At 53.2% G+C, this 26,233-nt stretch overlaps 1 protein-coding gene and 1 pseudogene across 19 annotated transcripts in view; one reads left to right on the forward strand and one right to left on the reverse strand.

Annotated features, from left to right (window-relative positions):
- Positions 1-26,233, forward strand: part of MAD1L1 (mitotic arrest deficient 1 like 1) — a 315,585-nt gene that overhangs the window by 145,356 nt on the left and 143,996 nt on the right. For 15 of the 19 annotated variants that reach the window (XM_064593404.1, XM_064593403.1, XM_064593406.1 and 12 more), the window contains one exon: positions 23,883-24,023. The exons of 2 other annotated variants lie outside the window; for them this stretch is intronic. In XM_064593404.1, coding sequence (XP_064449474.1) covers positions 23,883-24,023 — 141 coding nt within the window. Of the gene's footprint in view, positions 1-21,797; positions 22,552-23,882; positions 24,024-26,233 lie in introns of those variants that run through there. 2 more of the 19 variants (XM_054507736.2, XM_054507737.2) reach the window with 2 other exon arrangements.
- On the reverse strand, positions 4,492-4,583 carry LOC123845200 (small nucleolar RNA U3; annotated as a pseudogene).

Raw genomic sequence — 26,233 nt, forward strand, 5'->3', positions numbered from 1 at the left:
GACCGTATTTGTAAATCCTTGCGGGTAAAATCTAGATCGCACACCAGTCTCTTTGGGGCCCGGTGCTTGCGCTTTTAAGGAACCGTTTCCGGGCATATGGCTTCTCCCTGGTGCCCCGCGGCCAGACCTGCAGCCCTGGCGTGGTGGCGTGACCCCCCAGAGTGTGTACATTTAAGTCCAGCTCAGCGGTCCTGCTGCCCATGCCCTAGCCATGGTCTCACTGGGCCCACGGCTCTCTGCCGCCCCGGAGAACCCGATGGTCATGGCGCCTCCGCGTCCGGGCTCGGCAGCTGCCTCCTCAGACCCGTGCGGGCCTCTGCACATTGCTGGCCCTGAGCCTTCGCTCCGGCTCAAGTCCTCTCGGGCCTGCCCCCAGGTGCGCTTTCGGCTCAGCACGTGGCATCTGTCCGCTTTGGGCCCCTGGTCGTCCTGTGTACTTCCGCACGTCCCTGTGCTCCCGCCGCCCGCTGCCAGACCGTGGTCAGCGGTGACCCGGGGTCCCGCGTAATCGCAGAGCCACATGCTGCCAGCCCGGCCGGACCCGGTCACTTCATAGCCCCAAAGCCACTGCCACCTCCCTGTTGCCTGCAGAAGGACGAGTGTGGGGCTGTCCAGTGGCGGGTCCTCCGGGGCCTGTTGGCTCTCAGCTCCCACAGCCGTGGACATAGCACTGTCTCTGTGTGGGCGGGCTGGGTATGGGCGCGGCAGGTGGCCTGGCCCGCGGCCTGGGACAGTGCTCACTCCTCAGCTTGGGACCTCCCCGCGCACAGTGGTGGGAGAGGGCTCAGGGCCCAGAACCCTGCCACTGGGCTGGCGTGGCTCAGTGGAGCAGCTCAGATTCCAGGGGACAGCGGCTCGGCCTTTTGTGGCCACATACCCAAGTGTCCCTTCTGCAGGCCGGTCCTTCCAGACACCCCCAGTGCTGGCCCGGCAGGACCCCTCCAGGCCAGGGAGGGCCTCCTCCTGTCAGAGCAGATTGCTTTGAGGCGGTTCAGAGGATTCAAGTTAATTAAAGAGCTCTTCCTTGCTTTCATTTCCTTGTATCTGCCAGCTATTTACATGCTAATGCAGGCCCTGCCGCCCAGAATGAGGGAGGTGTCAGCTCCAGGCACCTCATCATGCAGGAAAACAGTGGGAAATGAGATGAGCACTCGTTTATATATTTATATTGTGTCCCTATGGGTAGTGAGAGGTGTGCGGATTCAAATACATTTGAAAGTCAGTGGCATACAGTCTTTTTTTTTTTTAAGTATTTCCTGAAGTGTCTACAAGGCTGACTTGAATTCTCTCCATTAAGGCCACATCTTACGCCGCATAATTGAATACATTATGCATGGTAATCTCTTCGCATAAGCAATTTTATAAAGAAAGAGGATGCAGAAAGTGGGGACCAAACTTTTCAAGTGCAGCGCTGTTCTTGCCGGCAGCCTGGCTTCCTTGGCAAGGGGCTTTCTGCCCAGAGGGTCAGCTGGTGGCCGTGTCCTCTGGCTCTTAGTACCGCTCTCCAGAAGAAGGAACTGCGCGGGGCTAAATGTGTGCGGGGCTGGATGAGGGAATGTGGCTGCCGTCGTGGGGTGTGCTTGGGCCGCAGTGGTCCAGAGGCCCTGGGTTTGTGCCTGTGGATGGGGCCTGTGTGTCTTTGTCTTTCTCCGTAATAGCACCTTTTACAGGGGCGTGGTTCTCCCTGACCTTTGTGCGTGTGCCTCGCTAGAACAGAGCTGGGTGGACGGGCACCAGAGTGAGTCTCCCCTCTGGCTTCCCCCCTCCTTGGCGGCCTTGGTGGTCAGTGGCATCTTCGCAGCAGGGAAGTAATACCATTCTGATGGAGTCCTGCCTTCCTCAGGCGGAGGGGGTTTAGTGAGTGGTCTGTCGCTGACTTAGATGTCCTCACAGCCCTTCCTCGTCAGGTTTAATTCACACATTGGGAATATCGCCTCTGAGGCCAGAGCAGTGCTAGACACCTGCTGGCTCCTAAAGTGAGCTTCTGAGGGCAGCATCAGCCGCGGTGCCCGGCCCCTAGGCCTGCTGAACGCCTTCAAAGAGCAGCCGACATTGCTGTGTCTAGGAGGGTAGAGAGGGCGCGTGTTCTTCTCCTTCTGCTGAGGACAGGTAACGACCCTGGACAGTATGTGTAAAACAAACATAAAAGACACAGAGAGGTGGTGGCTGGGACCTCGGGACCAGGGCACACCATGTGCTGAGCCTCCTGGGCTCTGCTCTTTCCTCTCGTCCCACAGTTGGAGCCCGTGAGGCCGGGCGCGTTGGACCGGACTTGGCGGTACAGGAACCCAAACAGGCGCATAGTGGCTGAGCCCAGCAGTGGGACTCGGGGGACAGTGGGAGGCGTCCCTGAACCTGGAGACAGAGCGGTGGGAAGCACCCAGTGCGAGCGTCTGGGGGGAACACGGCAGAGCCTGCGGGGCCCTGGGGTCTGAACAGAAGCTCACACACAGACGCCCCTGCACGCCCAGGAGAGGAGAAGCAGGGCTCACGGTCCTCCCGGGGATGACGGGGAGCTTCTGGTGGCTCGTTCTTCTCCTTACGTGTGACACGTCTGTTCGGGTTTTTCATTTCTTCTTGAGTCAGTTTTGGTAGTTTGTGTCTGTGGGAATTTGTCCATTGCACTAGGTTGTTTGAGTTTTGGCGTCTCGTCGTTGATAGTATTCTTTTATAATTCTTTTTATTTCTGTAAGGTCAGTGATACTGTCTCTGTCATTTCCAATTTCAGTTATCCAATCTTTTCTATTTTTTTCCTGGGTTGGCCTAGCTAAAGGTTTATCGATTTTATTGATCTTTTTAGAGTGTCATTTTTTGGCTCAGCTGATTTCTCTATTGTTTTCTGCACTCTTTTTTGTTGATTTCTGCTCTCTTTATTAATAATTTCCTTTGGCTTGTTTTGGATCAGCTGTTATTTGAGGAAGATGCAGAAGCAGTTTGGTGAAAGAAAGATGGCCTTTTCAGCAGGTCACGCTGGAGCGCTCAGGCACCCATAAGCAAAAAAGCAAACCGCACACCTTATACAAAAAGTAACCACAAAAATAAATGTAGAACGTAGAAGTACAAAAGTTTTATTAAAAAAAAGAGAAAGAGAATCTTCAGGGTCTAGGCAAAGAGTTCTTCAACTGGGCCATCAAAAACACGATCCATAAAAGGAGAAGTGATAAATTGGACGTTGTAACAACTGAACACTCTGCCCTGTGAGAGACCCTGGTCTGAGCTGCAGAGATGGGTGCAGACGGAGAGCGTGTTTGCAAGCCGTGTGTCCGACAAAGACTGTTAGCTGGACTCTATAAAGAACCCGAACACTCAATAGCAGAGAAAATCTAACAAGAAAACCGGCACATGCAGATGGCAGATGAGCACAGGAAGAGATGCTCGGCATCATTAGCCAGCAGGGTAATGCAAGTAAAACCACAGTGAGGGATCACTGCACACCTCAGAATGGTTAAAATAAAAAATGGTGACAACACCAAGTGCTAGCAAGGATGCGGAGAAACAGGATCCTAACCGTCCTGGTGGGAATGTAAACTGGCCCAGCCCTCTGGGTTATAACGTCTCCATTTGTTAAAAGCCGAACTGCAGTGACCAGATGGCCCAGCAGTTGCACCCTGGGCATTTATCCTGCAGAAACAGAACGTATGTGCAGGACTGCTCCTTGCAGCTTTATGGGGGATAGTCCAGAGTGGAGAGATCGCCGGCGTCCTCCAGTGGTGGACGGTTGCACATGGCGGTTGCACATGGCGGCACAGCTGTTGGTCTGGGGTCGGTTGGCCCTGCTGGCGTTCTCCCACCAGCTCCGCCAAGCTACCGTGACTCCTCCTCTCCTACTCTGTCCCGGCGCATGTCCACCCTCGGAGGCTGCCGTGGGTTGTGGTCTTTCCCCTCCCAGGGCTCTGACTCCTTGTGGTGTGGCCACAGTCAATGTTGAGGGTGAATCGGGGAAGCGTCCCCTTAGCTCACTGGGCTCCAGGCTCATGTGTCTGGAGGTGCCGGGAACCCCTAACCCCTTTAAACCTAGAGCACCTCTTGTTTTTCTCGATTGTAATACTGTACATTGTGGAGCATTTGGAAACTGCTAAAAAGTATAAAGAAGACAGTTCATTGAAATCCTGTTTGTATGTTTTCTTCATATCTTCCTTCCTCCCTCCTTCTCCTTTTATCCTTCCATCCATTCTTCCATCCGTGCATCCATTTATCCATCCATCACCCACCCACCTACCCGTCTGTCCATCTGTCTGTCAGTCCATCCATGCGTCCACCCACCCACCCTTCTATCCATCTGTCTATCCATCTATCCATGCATCCATCCATCTATCCACTCATCCATCCGTCCCATCTGTCCATCCATCCACCCGTCCATCCCGTCCATCCATGACTGGCTAATGACAAAGGGCCAGGTGCTGTGGGATCAGCTGTGGTCTTGTAGCTATTCCAGGTATTAGGAAAATTGGCAAGAACAGAACAGACAAGACCCGTTTGTGTCCTGTGTTTGTCACTTAACATTTATTGTGACAAATGCTTGGGTCATTAAACAGTTTTTGAAAATAACAAACTATAGAAATGATCCCTGAAAGTATAGTTTTAACAGTTTTTGGAAAACAAAACCCTCAGTGGCTGTATAATGTTCCTTTATACGGATATATCAGAATTAAACTCTTTATTGGAAATTTATATTGTTTTTAATTTTTCATTAGTTTTGCTGGCGGGAGCGGCATCCTTGCATGCAGCTCTTGGCCATATCTCTGACTCATTTCTTAAGATGTGTATCAGAACCCGGGATTCCTGGTGACAGGGTAGAAGCACCGTTAGGACACTCGGTCGGGCTTGCTGGCTCAGTGCACGTCCCCCCGGCAGGCGAGCCCCGTTGGCAGTATCATCCGGAGCTCATTTCATACTGCTTTGGGTGAGAAATGGGTCTTGCTGGATTTACGTGGCACGTGCCCAAGACTCTGCGTTCAGTCCACTGCCGTCTTAGACGGCACTGTTTTCCAGAGGAGGGAGGAGGTTTCCGGGGATTCAGTAGCTTGCCAGAAGCATGGCCAGGAAGTGGGAGAGCCGGGTTTGCAGCTCGAGTCCAGTCCCTCTGCAGAGGGAGGGCAGCTGAGAAGCAGGGAAGGTCAAGCAAATTAAGGGTCTTGGAAGTCAGATTTGTGCAGTAGTCGTCCTACGGCTGCTTCCTCGTGCTCTGCAGACTCAGCTGGCCTCGAAACGTCCACGGCTGTTTGAGGCCTTCGTCGCTGGAGGAGCCCAAGCCCGGTGGTGCAGCGCATAGGCGAGGGGGGGCCTTCCTCGGACCCCGCCGTGGTCACCCCTCAAGCACCCGGGAGGCGAGCTGCCCCCCTGCTGGGCTGTGACTCCGCCGTGCGGGCCACCCTCCTGCTTGTCCCGCTGCCTGTCTTCAGCGAGGGGGGAGCAGGGGGCGCCGGCAGGGGCTGCTGCGGGCTGGTGTGTAGGGCGACCACCAGCCAGGGGCTTCTCTGCCCTGCGGCGGAGGTGCCGGGAGGCTGCCGCCGGCGTGAGCAGCCACCTCGGCTTCGCTTCTCCCGCCCACCTCTGGCTCGGTGAGTGCCTGGGGCTTGTGTCCCCAGTCCCGCAGAGCGCCGCTGCTTTCCTCGCTGAGGGAAGCGGGAGTCCGTTTTCCTCCTCCAGGCAGGGCTCCTCTGTTCGTCAACCCTCAGCCGAGTTGGGGTGGCAGCAGCCTTGTCCCTGAGCCCTCCAGCCCCGCCGCCCCGTTCGCTGTCCGGCGGGCCTGGAGGGGCAGTCGCTCACGGGGCCTCGGCACAGCCATCCCCTCGGGAAGCAGCACCGCGTTGTGCCTGCCGGGCCAGTGGGAGGAAAGGCCTGAGGCTGGGAGCCCGCTAGGCTTTGGGAGCACCTGGAACAGGGGGTACTCAGTGTGGGGATGGAGCCTCTCATTTGGCTCTGCTCCAGGCCCATGGCCAGAAGTCATCACGTGTGATTCAGAAAGTCAGGGGCCAGAGCGCCCTGCAGGGCCTGACCGCTCCTTCCATCCCAGGTCCCAGTGGGGGCCTGCGGGGCCCTGGAAGGGAGCCCGTGACTGCAGCGTGGGCAGAGGGGACACGGGCAGAGGACACGGGCAGGGAGGCGGCACGGGCAGAGGGGACACGGGCAGGGGGCGGGCATGGGCCGAGCGGGCATGGCTGCAGCTCCCTCCTTCCCCCAGAGGCTGGGAGGGGCCTGGAGACTCGAGGGCGGAGGGAGTGGCTTCCCAGCCCTCCTAGCCTGTGAACCTCACTCAGAGCTGCTGCAGGGGCATCGAGGCAGGTGGCCCCTGCTCTCTTGACCCCAGGAGTCACGAACGGGGGACCAGGCACCGATTGAGCCCTTCTACCGAGTACTGTGAGTCGTTCAGCAGTTACATTTTTAACATTTTTTCTTTGCTGAGTATTGTCTTGGGTGTTGAAAATTCAGCTTGAAAGACAAAGAATGTCTCACCTACCCGTGCAGCTCGCCGTGCAGTCAGGGAAGCAGGGAGAGGCCTGACCTAAATAGGAAGTTGTCATGATGGCCAGACGGTGGGCCACAGAGTGTGTTGAAGGTCCCCTCACCCCCAGCAGGGCCCCTGTCCTGGGATATCCCCCCGCCCCACATCGGGTCCCCATCCTCGGACCACCCTCCGCCACCTGAGCGGGCCCCTGTCCTGAGACACCCACTGGAGTGGGTCCTCCGTTCTGGGACACCCCCTCCCCTCCGCCTTCCCCCCGAGTGGGCCCCAGTCCAGTGGGTCAGTGGGAATAACCAGGTTTGTATTCTTCTGTTTAATGGGGGAAGACATTCCAAGAAAGTGGGTCAAGAGTAATAATCAATAAGAGCTGAAATTTAAAAATTGATGCTATGGGTTCTACATAAATGAGCTTACTTGGTCCTAAACGTAAGCCGATGAAGGGAGATTTCTTGTCTTTCACAGTTGACAGAACTGAGGATCTGGCAGAGTCACTCACGCCTGCCCTGGTGCCACATGGAGTCTGGGGTCCAGGGTCTGCGTAGATGGGGTGGCGTGAAGAGCTGAAAGCAGGCCTTTTTGTCCGTGGCTCTGTCCCGTGGGCCCAGTGGTCGGTAGCGGGTGATGTTTATGGAACGAGTGAAGGTGGTGGATCTGGGTGTGAGCTGTCTGGTGTCCTGGGCCCTGCGGAGGCGTCAGCAAGCGGGTGCCGAGACCCTGAGGCGCGTGAGGCCATGCGGCTGAGCTGAGGGAGCAGTGGACAGGGGACGCCTGCGGGCCCAGGTGTGGGGGCACACCCACACACACAAGTGGTGTGACAAGGTAGAAGGTGGGGCTTGGAAAGTCCTCTGAGCCTGGTCGCTGTCCTTCTGGAGAGGCGCCTTACGCACCCCACCCTCCGTGCTGCCCCCGCTCCTGGGGTGGCACCGCGGGCTCCTACCTGGGAGCCTGCCCACCCCCACCTCCCCCACGGTTTCTCCTCCTGCATCCTTTTTGCTTTTTTGGCATTCACCTCCAACTCCCTCCTGGGCTGGGGTCTGGGAGAGCAGGGCTTCCAGCAAAGCTGGTCTAACCCCAGATGGCTGCCCTTGCCACTGGACACGAACTTCCTCCCTCCCCTCGCCTCCCCTCGCCTCCCCTCGCCTCCCCTCGCCTCCCCTCCCCTCGCCTCGCCTCCCCTCCCCTGCCCTCTCCTCCCCTCCTCTCCCCTCCCCTGCCCTCTTTCTTTCTTTTAAGATTTTATTTACTTGAGAGAGACAGAGATAGTGAGAGAGAGCACAAGCTGGGAGGAAAGGAGGAAGCAGGCTCTTTATTGAGCAGGGAGCCCGATGCGGGGCTCCATCCCAGGACCCTGGGATCATGACCTGAGCCGAAGGCAGAAGCTTAAACCGACTGAGCCTTCCAGGCGCCCCTGGACATGAACTTTCAGTTGAGGACGCAGAGCAGCATGGCCTCCCTTGGTCTTTTTGGGGATGCTTCCCAGTGATTGGTCATCGTGCTCGGAGCCCTAGTCATCTGGATTTCTGTCCGGTCAGCAGAGCAGTGTTCCGAGGGAGGGAGGGTCTGGCAGAGGGGCCCCTCCCTGAGCTCTGCGGTCGGCTCCCTGGGGAGGGCCCGGGTGGAGGGATGAAGCCCGTCCAGTGCCTGACCTTCTCATTTGAGGAAGGACTTTTACAATTAGAGCTATTTGGGTCATGTCCTGTGTCCTGAAGACCTGGGGTTTGGGTGCTTTAGCGAGCGGTGAAGACCTTGGGGTCACTGTTGCCCATGATCTTCTTGCGCTCTGTGATCCCAGGGACTTGGGCCAGGAGCTGTTGTGGAGCCTTGGTTTATAAAATGCGTCTCTATCCTGGTGTCCACGCGGCCTTTAGCATGACAGCCGAGCCTCAGGCTCCTGCTTCCTGCAGACCTGGGTTCCGATCTCAGCTGGGTCACAGCATCTGAGGACCCTGAGCAAGTTAGGGAACCCAGTAAGCCAGTTTCCTCATCTGAGAGGATGAGCCCCTGCCTCCCATGGTGGTTCTGAAGGTGGAGCGATTGACTGTTTCCTCCATTCGCACTTGGGTTGAGTGAATATTTACTGTATGCCTGTTAGGTTCTGGGCATTGTGCCGGGCGGTGGGTAGCCCGCAGTGAGGGGAGGGCCCAGTGAGCCGTGGCGTGGAGATCGCCTTGCTGGGCACCTCGCCCGCGGTGAGTCCACCTGGGCTCCGCTGCCTCTGCCAGTACCTTCCAGTGAAGAAAGCCTGGCCTATCTGACTCAGCTTCTGCTTTGCAGTTGGGGGGCCAGGCTCGGAGAGGGAGGGGCTGCTGTGACTGTCATCAGGCTGTGCCTTGGTCACCCAGCTCTCGCTCCTCTCTGTCCTGTCCGGTAAATGGTGCTTGACCCAGAGCCAGGCCACGGCAGCTTGCGCTCTCCCCGTGTGGCCCGCACACCTGCGGCGTGGACGCATGGCTCCCTGCTCGCATCACCGCTGGTGGGGAGAGCCTGCCGATTCAGGGCCGGTGCCGCGGACGCATCCTACACCCGCCATAAATGAAATGGAATTTGTAATAGAGAGTGTGAAATCTCAGTAAGATTGCTTTGGGAAATCTCAGTTGATTCCTGCTCCTTCCCACAAGAGGTGTTGTAGAGCTTTTCATTGGGAGGTTGAAATTGCAAGAGCACGGCCAGCTGGTGAGGACACGAGCAGCAGGTCCTCCCTTCCCCACCTGGCCACAGGTGCTGCTGGCTGAGGACGAGCTGTGGAGGGCTGTTGTCTGTGCTGGGGGCCGGCTCCTGGCCTCCTGCTGCCGTTGTGGGGACGCCCGATGCTGCTGGTGGACCCGCCCCCCTGTGTCAGGCCTGCTCTGAGCCGCTCGAGACTGTGAGGACTGAAGGCAGCAGAGAGAAGGCGATAGGACCCAGAGGTGGGAATGGGGTGTCGTCAGGTGTTTGCCGGTCAGCCCCAGGGGGTACTGTGGTGGCTGTGGACACGAGAGGCTCCGAGGCCCCCAGAGAGCCACTAGGAGCAGGGCCCAGGGCCTGAGTGCTCCTCTGTGTTGAGACAGGGACAGTGGTGCTTGGGACCGTGGGCCGGCTCCTCCAGCTAATGGACCACGGTGACACTGGTGCGTTTGGAAGCATCTCACCAAGCCCAGATGAAATTTCTGCCACTTCTATGAGCCTTCCGCTGCCTGTTGTGGAAGCCTGGCCGCGCCCAGCGCCTGCCTGCGCCCAGCGCCTGCCCGAGCCAGCTGCGGAGCCCCGTGCCCACCAGGATCGCGCGGGCCTCACTGGGAGAGGCGCATCTGCTCCCTCGGCTCCCCCAGTATCCCTGGGAGAACTTGGGGAAAAGCGCTGTCTGCGAGACCCCAGGCTGACTTCTCGGGAGCACAGCCTGGGCCTCCTGGCAGGGCTTGCTGCCTCCCCCGCGCTGGCGTCCGGTCCTGGGGGGCCTGGGTCCCGATCCGTGGACGTCTGACTCCTTCATGCTTCACCTGTCCCTACCCGTCGCTCCACTGTCATCAAAGCTCTGGGCCAGCCCTCTCGAGTCTTCACCCTCGGCACTCCTTGCTCAGAAGCCCCCAGACGCCCCCTTTCCAGACCGTGCAGTGTGATGTTCAAACTCCCTGGGGCAGCCCCACGGCGCCACCCCACCCAGCTCCGCTAGATGGTGCCCCACGGTGGACCCTGCCCGTGGGTTCCCCACCGGCCTGGATGCTACCCCTCCTGTCTCATGTGGGCCCCTCCTGGGCTCTGGAGCTGAGCATCGCGGGTCGGCGGCCACAGGGAGTTGGCCTTTGGTCTCGATGTTTCTTTCTGATGAGGGGTTTGTCAGCGTGACTGTACGGCCATAGCCATGCTTCTAAAACTGCAGAATCTTTTTGTTCAACATGTATTTTTTTCAGCTTTGCACTGGCCTGCAGCACACATAGTCAAGTGCTGTCCTAAGAGGACAAGCCAGTGAGTTAGAGCAAAGCCGGTCCATTCGTGCTGGGCTCCCAGGTGGGACTGGCGCCGTCACCGGCACCCTGGAAGCCCCCCTTTCCCGCCCCGCCCCGCAAGGCGATGCTTTTCTAACACCGTGCACCCGCCGTCCCTGTTTTTAACTTTTACATAAGTGGAATCCTACAACGCATGATCTTTTGTATTTGCTTTCTCTTGCTCAAAATCAGGTTTCTGTGGGCAGTTCATTTCTGTTCTATGAGTGGACCACATTATGCTTTTTCATGCATGCGTTCCTGTATGATTTTGAGTTTCTTTATTTCTGGGCGAATGTGAACAACGTTGGTGTGAACGTTCTCTTGTGTTTTGGTGCACCTAGATCTGCTGGTGTCTGAGCACCCAGGAGCGCCCTGCACCGTGGGCACGTGACGTGGGCCACGGGAGGGGTCCACTTCTGCGCGTGTGACGGTGTGCATGCCTGCTGACAGCCAGCAAGCACTGCTGTTGCTCTGGAGCCTGCCCTCACCTGAGGGTGTCGTTCATTTAGGCAGGTGCATTCCAGGGTGGGTGGCGGGGCGGCCTTGTGTCTCCAGTTGGCATTTCCCAGAATGTGGATGGGGCGGACACCTCTTCATGTGCTTCCTGGTGTGTGGAGGCCACTCGGGTGAGGTGCCCGGCACATCCACGACCTAGTTTTCTCCTCTGCTGTTGTCTTTATGATCAGTAAGAATTGTTCCTGTTTTCTGCACACTGGCCTTTAGTCAGGTGTTTGCATTGCAGATGCCTTCTGCCCATAAAATCTAAACCGTAATGCAATCTAATTTATCCTGTGACCATTCCTCATTGCTTATCATTTCCCACGTCCTCTTTAGGAAACCCTCACCTGCCCCATGGTCACTGATGTATGTGTCAGTATTTTCCTCTTTATTGGGGGTCTTTCCTCCCTTAAGACTCAGAGCACGAAGCTTGACTGTGCCGTGGCGAGCTCCCCCTCACTCACCCCCCACAACGATGTCCAGTCAGCTCGATGCCATTTATTGACACGCTTCCTCTCTCACCACCCCGCCAGGCTGCTTATGTGGTAAAGGCAGGGTCCCCCTCTGCACTGGTCCATTTCTCTGTCTTTTTGCCCAGACCACTCTGCCTTCGTCACGGGGACTCTGCTCAGCCCTGATACCTGATAGAGCCAGCCCTCCCTCCCTGACCGCCTTGGCTGGTGGTGACCCTTTACATTTTCATGTGGAGTTGAGAAGCTGGCCTGTCCGTTTCACCAGTAAACCCGCCGAGATCTCTGTTGGGAGTGTAATGATTAAGTACCATCTTGGTAAGTGTGCATCTGATCCATGAACATGGTATACACTTCTGTGCTTTTAGGTCATCTTTTTTTCCCGTCAGTGTTTTATAGGGCTTTCTAGGTAGACATCTCATAGATTTGTTTTTTTGTGTGTTTTTGTTTTTATGTGGCATTATAAATAGCATCCTTTCTCAAGTTTATTTTTCTAACAATTTTTTGCTACTACATAGAAATATAATTAAACTTTGATTATTGATTTTGATCCAGCAACATTCTAAATTAATTTTAATAAGTTATTTGTGGATTCCATTGGATTTTCTGGGTTCACAATGTGTCACCTACTCATAATAGCTTTTAATTCTTTGTACCTTTATGGCTGTTCTTGCCTTCTTCTGCTGCTCAGGATCTCCAGCACTGTTCTGAACAGAAGTGCTTTGGTAGCTGGTGCGTCAGAAGGAAAATATTCACACTTCCCTATTGCAGACCATGTTCTCTTCCAGTCCTCATTTGCTAAGAGGGCTTTTGTTTATTGTCTTCACCGTGAATAAATGTTGAATTTTAATCACATGCTTTTTCTGCATGTACTGAGATGATCATAGGATTTTTCTTTACTCCGTTAATGTGGAAAATCAAATTAATTGATTTTCAAATGTTAAACCAAACTTGCATTTCAGAAATAAGCAAACTTGTGTATGGTTTTCCTTCCTAAGTAATGTCTAGTTTGATTTGCTGATAAGTTGGATAGGGATTTTGCCTCTGTCTTTATAAGAAATTCTGGCAATTTTCATTTCTCCTAATGTCCTTATCAGCTTTTGATGTCATGGTTTTTCTGGCGTTATAAAATGAGTCAGGGATTCTTTTTTTCTCTTCTCTGTAATAGCTTGTATGAGATCAGGGCATTTCTTCCTTAAGGGTTAGATAGATTTCACCAGTGAAGGCATCTGGGTCAGTGGAGTTTTCATGTTGGAAAGATTTTAAATTGGGGCTTTGATTTCTTTTAGTAACTTCAAAGTCAGTCAGATTTTCTTTATGGATGATCATTCATCTTCATGATCTGTGGTTGTGTCTTCTTTTTCAATCTGGTTGTTTGGTTATGTGTGTGCTCTCTCTTGAACTGTCTCATGAAGAGTTTATCGGTCTTGCTAGTCACTTGAATGAACCGATTTCTAGCATTCTTGATTCTGTACCATAAGTATTCTGCTTCATTAATTTCTATTTTTATACTTTTTAATTTGTTCTAACTTTTGAGCTATTTGATGATTGCATACTGTAGTTCTGATACATTGTATTTTTCTTATTCATTTCAAAATATTTATCAATTTTAATTGTGATTTTTATTTTGACTACCAGGTTTTTTTAGAAATAAATTTAACTTCCAACATTTTGCGATCACCGAATTATTTATTTATAGCTTAGTTTCATTGTGTTCAAAGACCATACTCTGGGACGTGTTGTATGATCCCTAGGGAGCCGGTGTTTGTAAATGGCCCATGCACACTTCAAAATCATGTGTGGTCTGCATTGTTGGTTGCGGTGTCTTATATATATCTGCATGTCAGTTGTTAATCATACTGTTCGGATTTTCCACGTCCTCAGCGATGTTTCTCCCATTTTCTCCAATCCTGAGAGACCTCTGTTGGAATTTCCCAGCTTCACTCTAAGTTTGCCTATTTCTTCTCCTTTTAATTTTGTCAATTATGGCAGCATATCTTTATTAGGCCCATATGGACTGAAAATAATTATCTTCCTGGTCCATCTAGCCTTTTATTATCATGAAATAGGCTTTATATAGGTTCTTCTGATCTTGAATCTCCTTTGTGTGATATTAATACAGATGTATCAGCTTCCTTGTTATATTGCCTTTGTGCCTTTTACTTTCTCAAGTTTTGTTTTGAAAATTTTTCATTATTTTATTATGATGTCACTCCTACACAGATTAGAGATGGATTTTGTATTTTTATTCAGTCTGAAAATCTTTGTTTTTTTAGTTGAAATATTTAATTTAGTTGCAATTAATGATAAATTTGCTTTTATTTTCTTAAACATTTATGTATTTATTTTAGAGAGAGTGCACGTGGACAAGTGAGTGGGGGGGGCTGGGGGAGGGGCCGAGGGGGAGAGAGAATCCCAGGCCGACTCCCCACTGGGTGAGGAACCCAGGCCTTGGTCTCCCAACCCTGAAATCACAACCTGAGCCAAAATCAAAAGTCGAGGGCTCAACCGACTGAGCCACCCAGGTGCGCTGATAAATTTGCTTTTAGATTAACCATCTCACTACTTGCCTTTTGCTTGTGTTCCTTTTTGTTTGTTTTTAATACTTTTTGTAGACTAAACCATTTCCCCCTCATTATCTTGTAGTTATGTATGCTTTAATGCAATTTTTTAGTGCCTGTTATTGTGATTATAACAGACTGTCAGAGTCTCATAAAAATAAATACATCTCTTTCTTCTAGATGATTCAAGGGACCTTAAAACACGGCATCTATTGACCTTTTGCTCCACTATTATTGTTGAGTACTTTATACACACAGTTTTGTAGCTGAAAAGATACCATTATTTTTTTTTTAAAAATTTAATTCCAGTGTAGTACACCTACAGTGTTATATTAGTCTCAGGTGTTCAATCGAGTGAGTCATCACTTCCATACAACATCCCGGTTTCATCACAAGTTCACTCCTTAGTCCCACCACCTGTTTCCCCCCTCCCCAGCCCCTCCCCTCTGCTGACCGTCAGTGTGTTCTCTGTAGTTCTCTATAGGTGAGAGTCTGCTTTTTTGTTTGTCTCTTTTTTCCTTTGCTCATTTATTTCTTAAATCCCACATACAAGTGAAATCATGTATTTGTCTTTCTCTGACTTATTTCGCTTAGCATTGTACTCTCTAGCTCCATCCATGTCATTGCAAATGGCATGATTTCGTTCTTTTCATGGCTGAGTAATATTCCACAGTGTGGAACACACACACACACACACACACACAGCTGCTTTTTCCATGTATCAGTCAGTGGACACTTGGGCTGCTCTCATAGTTTGGCTATTGTACATAATGCTGCGATAAACAGGGGTGCATGTATCTTTTCTAATTTGTGTTTTCATATTTTTTTGGTAAATACCTAGTAGTGCAATTTCTAGATCATAGGATAATTCTATTTTTAACTTTCTGAGAGAGAGAAATCCCCACCTGTTTCCAGAGTGGCTGCACCAGTTTGCATTCCCAGCAATAGTGCGTGGGGCTTCCTCTTTCTCTGCATCCTTGATGACACCTGTTGTTGCTTGTGTTGTTGATTTTAGCCATTCTGACAGGTGTGAGGTGGTACCTCATCATTTTGATTTCCATTTCCCTGGTGCCAAGTGATGATGAGCATCTTTCCGTGTGTATATTGGCCATCTGGTTGTCTTCCTTGAAGAATGTCTATTCATGTCTTCTGCCCCTTTTTTAACTGGATTATTTGTTTTTTTGGGTGTTGAGTTTTATCAGTTCTTTATATTTTGGATACTAACCCTTTATCAGAGATGTGATTTGCAAATATCTTCTCCCATTCAGTAGGTTACCTTTTAGTTGTGTTGACTGTTTCCTTGGCCGTGCAGAAGCTTTCTTTCTATTTTGATGTAGTCCCAGTAGTTAATATTTGCTTTTGTTTCCCTTGCCTCAGGAGATGTATCTAGTAAGAAGTTGCTACAGCCGATGTCGAAGAAGTCACTGCCGCCGTTCTCTTCTAGGATTTTAATAGTTTCAGGTCTCACATTTAGGTCCTTAATCCATTTTGAGTGTATTTTTGTGAGTGCTGTAAGAAAGTGGTCTGGTTTCATTTTTTCGCATGTGGCTGTCCAGTTGGTTACTGTTGTGTTTTTGTGTTCGTTTATGTGTGTGTGTGTGTATATATATAATTGTCATCCTTTTTATTCCTCTTCATTACCACCTGCATCTCTAGGCAACCACCTGGGATCATTTTTCTTCTGCTTGCAGAATGCCCTTTGGTGTGGATCCGATGCTGAGGAAATATTTCAGTTTTTCCCAGTGTGGAAATGTATTCATTACGCTTTGACTTCTGAAGAACATTTTTGCTGAGTAGAATTCTCGGTTGGCTGCCTTGCAGTGTTCCCGTTGAGGCTGGACTTGTGCTATCTTTTGACTCGCACCGAGTGAGGACAGGGGCAGACCACCTCCGTGCTGGGGTCAGTCTCTCGCCCACTGTCTCCTCTACAGCTCTTTGCGGGGTTTTTTGTTTTTGTTTTTGTTTGGAGAAGGGATGTAAATAATCTACTGTATCTAGAATTATAATTTAATTAATAAACTTGCTTTTGGAACAGTTTTGGTTTACAGAAGAACGGAGGAGATGGTCTAGAGCCCCCCGTATTATTTCCCGCACCCCACAGTTCGACCTAACACGTCCCGCCTTGTCCGTGGGCACGTCCATCACGACGAGTGCACCAGTATGAGCACGTTATTGCTGACTAAGGTCCACGGTTTAAGGTCTGCTCTTGTGTGGGTCTGTGGGTTTTGAGAAATACATGTCATGTGTGTACCGTTACAGTACCATACGCAAACATGTATGTATGGCTGCTTCTGTTTTCTGTAGAAGATTTTAGGGAATTGGTACAATTTCCTGCTTAAATAGTTGGTGGAATTCCCCAGTGAAAGCACCTGAGTCTGGTGCCTTGTTTTTAAGAAGGTTATTATTAATTCAACTTCTTTCAGTAGATATAAGCTGACTCAGATTTTCTTTTTCTCTTCCTGCAAATTGTGATAGTTTGTGCCTTTCAAGGAATTGGTCCATTTCATATAAGTTATCAAGTTTCTGGGCATGGATCTGTTCATAATACTCCTATTCTTTTTCATGTCCCCACAATGAGTAGTGATGACCCTTCTATCACATCTGATATTAGTGTTTTCTGTCTTCGCTCTGTTGTTTAATCTTGGTCAGCCTGCTAGACATTCATCAATGTCATTGATCTTTTCAAAAAACCAGCTTTTGGTTTTGTTGATTTTTCTCAATTGATTTCCTGTTTCCAATTTAATTGATTTCTGTTCTCATTTTTATTACTACTTTTCTTTTGCTTGCTTTAGGCTTACATTGCTCTTCTTTCTTCAGTTTTCTAAGATGGGGGCTTGGATGGTTGACTTGATTTCTTTCCTACAGTATGCATTCAGTGCTGCGTGTTCCTCGAAGCCCTGCTGCATGTTGTGTTATTTTATTCAATTAAAAATATTGTTGTTTCTCTGAAGAGTTCTGTGACCCACGTGTTTTTTAGAAGTGTTGTTTAATCTCTAAGTTTGGGATTTTCCAGCTATATTTCTGTTACTGACTTCCATTTTAATTCTGGAGTGCTCTGAAAGCTTACTCAGTATGATTTCTGTCCTTTTAAGTGTGTTCAGGTGTGTTTTATGGCCCAGAATGTGGTCCGTGTTGGGGAGTGTTCTATGGGAGCCGGAGAAGAATGTGTGTCCTGCTGTTGAAAGATGAAGTGTTTTATCAACGTCAATTAGATCCAGTTGATTGATGGTGCTGTTTGGTACAACTATATCCTTACTGATTTTCTGCCTGCTGGATCTGTCAATTACTGATGGAGGGTGTGGAAGTCTCCACTAGGAGATAGGTCTGTTGCTCCTTGCAGCTTTGTCAGTTTTTCCTCACGTATTTTGACCCTTGCTTGAGAGGTGCATATGTGTTTAGGATTGGTATGTCTTCTTGGGAATATTGACCCCTTTATCATTAAGTCATACTCCTCGTACCTCTGACAGAGGGAGATAAGAGGTCTGCTTTGCCTGAGATTAATAAAGCTACTCCGTCTGCTTTGTTGTCTCTTGATTGAGGTTAGCACGATGTCTCTTTCTCCACCCCTTAACTTCTACATTTCTTGGTATTTGTATTTGTAAAGTAGGTTTTTTATAGACATGTAATTGGATCTTTTTTTTTTTACTCCGTGTTGACGGTATCTTTCAATTGGCGTGTTTTGATCAATCACAATGATACCAATCTTGTTGTTTGGCATCGGTGATGTTTGTTAGCATTTTCTGTGTGGACACTTGTTCTTTGGCTCTTGTCCACTCTTCCCTATTGATCTGCCTTGGTTGGTTTCAGTGAGCATTTTATAGGACTCCGTTTCCTTCTTTTTCTGTGTTAACTCATGAATTATACTTCTTCAGTAACGCGTCCTCACGATCGCCCTACGGTGTGTGGTTGTACCCTAGTCCATGTCCACTTTGAAGTAGTGCTGTCCCTCTTCACAGATCGTGCAGGTGCCTGTCCCAGGCCCTCCCTCTGTCCCTTATGACCGCACCGCCACTCAGCCCCCCACCCCCCGAGGCATGGCGGCCCCGTCCCTGTGAGTGTTACCTTTAGCTCAGTGCGGACTGAGGAAGTGACAGACTGCACTTGGCTGTCGCTTGCCCCCTCCCCGAATCTCACGCTTTCTTTCTGTAGATCTGACTTCGGACCGCTATGCCTTGTAGTCTCTCTTCTGGGCACGTGTACTCCCACAGATCCCGCGTGGTGTTTTCGTCTGAGGATGTCTGTATTTCCCCTTCACTTCTGAAGGCTACTCTCACCCGATGCAGAGCCCCGGGCTGGCGGGTTTTTCTCTCGGCGCTTCGACGTTTCTCCCTCTTGCTCTCACATGCTGTCTCACTTCCCTGGGACTTCCCGAGGTTTGAGCAGGAGATGCCAGGGTGTGGATTCTTTGGTATTAATATTGCTTTTGAGGTTCTCTGAGCTCCCTGGATCTGGGGTTTGGAAAATCTCACCCGATAGCCAAGTCTTTGCTCTGCTCCTGGTGTCTCGGTGCGGCTCCTACTGCCCCTGATTCTGAGATGCTCTGCTGTTCTCTTTATTTCTGCCTCTGCACTTCAGTCGGGACGTTTCTGTCACCACATCTCTGTGTCTTTGTTTCTTCTGCCTCTTTTATGCCCCCATACCTGTGTTGTTTTATTCTTTTTCTTATTTTTGTGTTGCTTGGCTGGCTCAGTAGTTTTCAGTTTTCAGGGTTGCTAATACACTAAAGTTACAGACTTCCTGCTGGATTCTTTTTTCTTACATGGTTTTTCTCTCTTTTATATTTTTCTCTGTTTCTCCTCTTTTAAAGGTCCCCGTGCATATTTAATGTAGTGGGTGCTTAATGATATCTTTATCCCTTCTGGAACAATTTAAGACCCCAGGCCTCCCTTAAATGCTTTTATTATATTTCGTATTAGTTCTTTTTTCCCTGAATTTCTGTTTCTAATTTGTGCATCGGTGGATGGTACCTCCACATCACAGAGTTGAGAAGTTATGAACAGGTGCGCAGTGAGAAGCACACCTCTACCTGCCCTGTCCTGCTCACCCCCTGGAGGCAGCGGGGGTCTGGCTGAGCTTCCGGAGAGAGTATGCGCACAGGTGTGCGTGGGTGCGTGCATCTCCTTCCCACCTGCTCCGTCGCGTCTCGTAGCTGTTCAGGTGTCTAGTACCTGTCGCCGCGCATTCCTGTCGGTGGGCCAGGAGCTGCGTTCGTCCCCCGTGTCCCGCCCCGTGAGTCAGGCACCTTGTGATCTCACACAGTCACGGTTGCCTGCGTTGGGACGTGGTCGAGTCCGTCGCTCGTTTTCCTTTCCTGTTTCTCAGTTTTGCTTCTGTGATCCCTTGCCTTAGTCCTGGAATACGTCCTGTGTGCCCTCCTCTGGGGAAGTTGTTGCTGGGAACGGCCCTCCCCCCTCCCCTGCCTCACTGTTGCCCCAGATGCACGCGTCTTACCGCCCTTCCTGTGGCCAGCCTGCTGGGGCCGCGACCGTGTGTGTGCACTCTGGAAGGTCTGTGGGCTCCTGCATCTGAGGGTGGGTGCTTTTAATCACTTTTGGAAGTTTCTCAACCATTGTGTCTGTCCTTGATTGTTGCCTTCCTGTCCTTTCTGTCCTTTCTCCCTAATTTTGATGGAAACCCTTCCCTCCCGTGTTCTGCCTTGGCCATCAGCTGCTGGCTCCCATTTTCTCTCTGTCCTTTGCTGTTTTTTCTGGCTTGTTCCTTCGATTTCTCTTCCAGAGCACCAAGTCTCTCTTCAGCCATAGCTGAATTGCTGTTTTACTTCTTTAAGCTTTTAAATTGTTCTTTTACCTTGTTGGACTTCATTTAGTCTGCTTTTTTGTTGTTGTTTTGTTTTAAATTTGCTTGTTTCTTTGATATATTGATTCTCGCTGATAATTTAAATCCCTTTCTTTACTGTTTTGTTTTTTTTTTTTAAGATTTTATTTATTCATTTGACAGAGAGAGACACACAGCGAGAGAGGGAACACAAGCAGGGGGAGTGGGAGAGGGAGAAGCAGGCTTCCCGCGGAGCAGGGAGCCCGATGTGGGGCTCGATCCCAGGACCCTGGGACCATGACCTGAGCCGAAGGCAGATGCTTAACGACTGAGCCACCCAGGCGCCCACGTTTCTTCACTGTTTTAAACACAGCATGCGTACTTTCTATTCTGCTTCTGATTATTCTATTACCTGATACCGTGGGTTTCATTCTCCTAATTCTTGTGTTTGCAGGTCTGTTTTCATTCATTCATTCATTTATTTATTTATTTTTTACTATGACCTTAGATCTTTGGTCCTTAGAAGTTTCTCTCTGGAACGTGTTTGGCTCCTTGAGCGAGGTTCTGCTCTTCTCGCCGGGATCTCTGCTTGTCCCTCACGGTGCCTGTCACACCTGCGGTCTTGGGCTGCTGTGTAGTCAGTCAGTCTGCCCAAAGTCAGGGCTGGTGTGTCTGTGAGTGCGCACCACTGTCTGTTTTGCTCTAAAGATTGCCCGCTGCGCATCCTGACTTTTTTGGTCCGGATTCTCTGCTCTGATCTTCCACCCTGTGCGGGCACTGCGTTTTTTGCTTCTCCCCTGCATGAGGGGCTGACTCCATTCCACCCCAGGGAGGGTCCTGCTCCGGGCTCCAGGGCTGGCCGCCCCCTCTGGACTCAGGAGGAGCCCAGGGGGTTTGTTTGGGGTCTGTTTATGTGAGGGTTAGGACCACGTGCCGGGGTACTTTTTGTGTGGGGGCCTGTGGAGTAGGGCAGCCCTGTTCTTTGGGAACTCGGGGGTGTGCAGCTCATCTGGGCACCGGTCAGGGTGATCTTTCCGGGTGTGAGAGTGGGACGTCACCTTTGGCCTCTGTCCCTGCCGTGGCTCGGCCGCACCTGAGGAGACAGAGTCTCTGACCCTGCGAGCCAGACTTTGTTGTGTCTGCAGCTGCTGGCTGGTTCGCTTACACCCCCCATCACAGCCTTTGCAGGGCTGTTGCACGAGCCCACCCGTGCCCTGAGTCCAGCCATGTCCCTGCCGGGGCTCCCAGCACCTGCCGGCCCCCCGAACCGGGCCAGTGCCCATCATCCTCCCTGTGGGGCTTTGGACGAACAATGTGGCACCTCCGTGCCTCAGCTTCCTTCCTGGGAGAGCACGGCCTGGACTGGATGGTCATTCCTTCCCAGCTTCAGAAGGAAGCACTGGTTTGTCCAGAACCCCTCATCTCTGCCCTCCCCGGGCTCTGGGCCGTTATGGGGCATATTTCAGAGCTTCCAGAAGACCCGTCCTGTCCCTGGTACTGACCTGCCTGCAGAGCTCAGCGCCGGTCAGGGAGGTGGGCAGGGTCATGAGCTGTCTGTCCTGCGTCTGTCCGCCCTTGGCTGGGGGGCTCCGTCTACAGGGCGGAGGGGTACTCCCAGTAGTCGGGCTCCTCGAGGCCCAGAGGCAGGAGGGCCGGTGAAGGTCATCCCAGACGTGAGGTTATTGGGGCCCACGCTGGTTCACAGACAGCTGGGGCTGGCACTGGTGGAGCGGGCCTCGGGCACCGCTGTGGCTCTGTGGCTCCCTGGGTGGCGGCCCGCAGCCCCCGCTTCACGTCTGTGTGGATGAACCTGCCTGTACCACTCCGTGCCGAGGAGAGGGGCTCGGTGGGAAGCAGCCTCCTGCTTTGTACTCGGGGCACATCTCTGAGGCTTCTGCGGCCTGCACCGGATGCCTGTTTGCTCAGGGATTAATCGCCGGCATTTGTTCAAGTGGAAATGAAGCAAACTTCACCACAAGTGGAATCACTCATTAAAAAGTCATCAAATCAAACCAGCACGTTTCTTGGACTTTTACTAGTAATGACAAAACAATTTCTTGAACAGGTCCAGACAGCAGAACTTGCTGGTTCATGTGCTCCTCCTCCTCATCAGCCTCGGCTCGCCTGGAGATGTGATGGAAGAGCCCTGTGTGGAAGGGCCACGCTGTGGGGACGGATGGGTCGGTGGAGGCGATGGTTGCAGCTTGTTCTGGAAGGGAAGCCCCCGACCCGCCCCCGGGGGCAGCGGCGCTCTGCAGAGTAGCTCCAGGTGTAGAAGTCAATACCAAGGTAGAGGATTCCAATAAAATGAGGACACTCGATAAACCTTCCTGTGGAAACAGATTTCCCACGGACGTGCAACCAGTTCAGGTGGATTTGTGACTTTAATTTCTCACTTATTGAATTTCTTGTCATCAGCTAATTGTGGAGTCCATGCCGAGTGATGACCGGGCTGTGAGCTCTGAGCTCTGCCTCCCCACCGGACAAGGAGGGCCTCTCCCACCAAGAGAACGTGACGTGGGGGGCTGTTTCGGGTCCGTGAATGTGCCTTTGGGCCCATGCTGGTACGGGCTGTCCCTGTCGCGTGTCTGGACGCCCTGCCCTGGAGGGTCGGGGACCGCGAGGCAGGGAAGGCAGTGCCAGGGCTGGTGCATGATGCGCCCGTGAACCCGTGGCGGTCTGTCTGCTGACATGGATGAGATCGCGGGGCCTCACTTACGGGGCAGGGTGCGGGCACAGCGTCTGTGACAGCATCGATCCTCACATCCGTCCTTTGGGACCAGCAGATTGCCCCACTGATCCAGGAGCTGAGGATGGGGGTGAGTGCTCTGGTCTCAGGTGCCCAGCTAGCCCGGGGTGGAGCTGGGACAAACCTGCCCCAGGCAGAGGCCGTGGAGCTCTGCGTCCCCCGCTCCAGCAGCGTCAACCCGTCTGGGCGCCTGCTTGTGAACTGGACCCTCGGGCCGCACCAGACCGGCTGAGACTAGCTGACATCGCACAAGCCCCCCCAGGATATTTGTGTGCATGCGGGTATGAGAAGCATGCTCAGAACGCCTGGGTTCCCTGCACAATGACTTGATTTTCTCCACGTGGCCTTCCCTGGTGACAGCACGTAGGCAAGATGTGGGGCAGGAGGGCAGGTGCCAGCCCCCAGCTCAGGCTGCGGGTCTGTTGAGGCTGAGGAAGAATCCAGGCCCACAGTTAGGGAGTGAGAAAGGGCGGTGGGCAGGCCCCCAGGGGTGACAGCAACTCCTTTCCTGGCACGGTGTCCTTTGTGCAGGCCGTCCAGAGCCGCTCGGTTGCTGGACCCAGGGACCTTGGGTCCCTGCAGCCTTTCCTGGTTGGCCTCCAGAAGGTTGTCTCCCTCCACGAACATCTGAAGAAGGGATCTTCCAGTCCTGGGCAGGAGAAGCCGTCCACCTCTCCCGGGGCCCCTGACTCTGGCTCACGCTCAGCCTTACTAGGTGTTCCTAGCAGGGCACCCCCGAGCAGTGACTTCTCTGCGGCTTAGTCCTGGCGCTGTATGATTGGTACATCCTCCCATGAGACCTGGGTGTGCCTTGGCATGGCTGGTGCACAGTGATGCATCTGCAGCCTGGGGTTGTGGCCCCAGGCATCCCATGAGCTCTACTGGGAGACGGAGCTCGCCGAGGCCAGAGCTGTTCAGCAGGGAGTCTGGGGCAGTTCAGAGTCTGGGCGGATAGAAGGCTCGCTTTGGTTCTTCCAGCCTGCGGCTTGGATGAATCTCTCCAGACTGCTGTGTGGCTTACAGGCCAGGTCAGAAGTCGCGGGAGGCAGGGTATTCAAACCTCCTTCCTGGCCTGGCCCTGTCGGTGTGTTCCTGGGACCATTCCTGGAGTTTGGTAGGGGCTGGGACTGGCTGGAATGGGGAAGTCAGCAGGCTCCAGGGAGGGGTCTCTGGCCACCGCAGGTCTCCACAGACCCTACAGCTCAAGGCCAGGCGGTTGTGGGGAGTGCCTGTATGAAGGCAAGATCCCGGTCATGCTCAGGCTGCTGGTTCAGAGCGCTTGGGGCCCTGCCGGGGCCTGGCTGGGCTCTGTCAGGCCATTGTGAATCCAAACGCTACTGAGCTCTTTGAGGAGCCCCGGGAGGCCACCCCAGCCTGACCACCTGCCCTCTGTGCCCACAGGAGCGGGACGGAATGCGTGCCATCCTGGGTTCCTACGACAGCGAGCTGACCGCGGCCGAGTACTCGCCCCAGCTGACGCGTCGCATGCGTGAGGCCGAGGACATGGTCCAGAAAGTGCACGCGCACAGCTCAGAGATGGAGGTGAGTGTGCAGGCGGGCGCAGGGCCAGCCATCCGCCTGTCTTCCGCGTGCTGGCTCCATGCTCTGACCTGGTGGCCCGGGAGAGGAGGACCCGCCAAGGGGCTGCTGCTGGTTCTGTCGTCCAAGGCAGACTTTCAGTCTGATTGGGAAGGTTAGCTCCGGCCGCACCGAGCGCGTCATCGTAAATATAAGTGCATTAATAGTCGTTTTATTATGACACATTTGGCTCCACATGAAACATCAATGAAGAGAGATTTGCAGGGAAGGTTCCCTGACACCTTCAGTCGTCCCTGGGATTTTTTACGTTGAGCGATTCCTCCTGTGTGTGCACCCTCTGTGCCCTAATCAGTTAATGACGAGGCTGACAGATCTGGCACCCCCAGTGCCATCTGTTTGGGTTTTGTGTGTCGGGGTGATGAGGGGCTGTCATTGACCGGCGGGGTCACCGCATCTGACCTCGCTGGGCCTGCACATCTGGCCCCCAGCACGGGCTCACCCCTCCCCCGATGGCTTTTAGGCAACACGGCCTGCTTTGGGCGGACACACGGGCACCAGCTTTGTCTCACTCCCTGCCATGGGCTCCCAGTCGCCTCCTGTCTTCCTCTCCTGGAGTCCTGCCTGCTTGCTCAGGACCGGCCCAGTTCCAGCAGAGAAAGTCCCTAGCCCCCTGCACCCCCTTTCTGTGCTCAGCAGTGTAGTAGGGCATCAGCCCGCCTTCCCGTCCACCCCCCTGGAGTCCTGGGCGAGTCCAAACGGTGGAGGATGCCCAGGCTCAGCCAGCGTCACCAACACGACCATCTGTTCCTCTCTGTCCTGGTCACTGTCCTTTTCCTCCTGGATGTGGGCACGGATGGGCCCCTCCAGAAGCAAGCCAGCCCCTGGCTGGTCTCCTGCCCTCCTCCCAGGCCAGACTGACCCAGATCTGTACTGGGAGAGAGACTCCCCATTGCATAGCCCCTGCTTCCTGGGACCCTGTCTTTGAGGCTGAGCGCTAACCTTGAGACACAGCCTTAGAGCCCTGGACCCTGGCTCTGCTCGCCATCCGGATTGCTGCAGGCAGAGGTCCTGGTCCTCCCCGCAAAGCCTCCTGGCTGTCTGGTCCTTCCGCACATGCCCTCCACACCTTGTCGCACACAGTGGCTCTGTCAGCCTCCACACGAGCCCACCTGGGCCCAAGCTGCTGCCTGCAAGGGAGGAGCAAGCATGGGGAGACTGGCAGCCAGGCGATCCTGGCTCAGGCCCACCGGTCGCTGTCCCCTGGCCTTTCTGGAACATCAGCAGTCCAGTGAAGTGAAGCTTACTGAAGCAGGTGTTTGCGATCAGCAGCCTTTGGTGGGTAGAGGCAGTGGTTGGGTCAGTGCACCCTGGGGGTGGTCGGACCTGGACCCCATCCAGTCCTGCTCAGAGGCCTGCGTCCACCCCTGTCAAGAGCTGTGCGCTTCCCGGCCCCCACCAGGTGGCAGCAGACGAAGCCACGGGTCCTGCTCCTGGGTCCAGGCCCTGGGTGGGGACTGGAGGGGTCTCCTCAGCCTCTGTTCTTTCTCTCATTGCTGAGACCCCCTCTGGCCTCCCTGCAGCCCTCTCTTGGAATCTGTGCGGGAGGAGGGCGTCCTCCCCGGGAGGCAGAGAGGGGGCCGTCTGGCACACGGCATGGGGGCGGTGCAGGGTGCGGTGAGGACGAGGGGTCCCGGGTGGGGCAGCGAGGCGGGGCCTGCCACGTGCGAGGTCCACAGAGCTCCTTCTCCGGGGGCCGCGTGCCTGCCGCGCTCAGTTCCGTGCTAGCTGCTGCTAGAACCGAGGCACCTCCACTCTCAGGGTCGTCCGTGGGATCAGGACGCGGCGTGCGGGGTAGGGGGACCTGTGGGGAGCCCTGCCTCATCCGCTTCCAGGGACATCCATCCTCGCAGAGAGGCCGCATCGCTCCCGCTGTCCCGTGCCGTCTGGCCTAGTCTGGCTGGGTCTCTGGCAGCCCGAGCAGGGGCAGCCCTAACTCGGTGAGGCCACAGAAGTGCTCCGGAAGCACGCACACAGCAAATGGCCTCCTTCTGCGCTGTGTGGAGGGTGAGAGCGTTTTAGACGGACGGATGGTGTAGAAGGGTAGAAAAGGTGGGCGTGCACGAAGCGCCCCCCCTTGCTCCCCTGCGTTACAGCCGCAGTCCCGGCAGTGGTGCAGAGGGGCTCCCTACGTGTGCCCCGCGAGGGGTGGCCAT

Source organism: Mirounga angustirostris, unplaced genomic scaffold, assembly GCF_029215605.1.
Source record: "Mirounga angustirostris isolate CCGP_5_RB_7025 unplaced genomic scaffold, mMirAng1.0.hap1 SCAF_5, whole genome shotgun sequence".
Classification (NCBI taxonomy): domain Eukaryota; kingdom Metazoa; phylum Chordata; class Mammalia; order Carnivora; family Phocidae; genus Mirounga; species Mirounga angustirostris.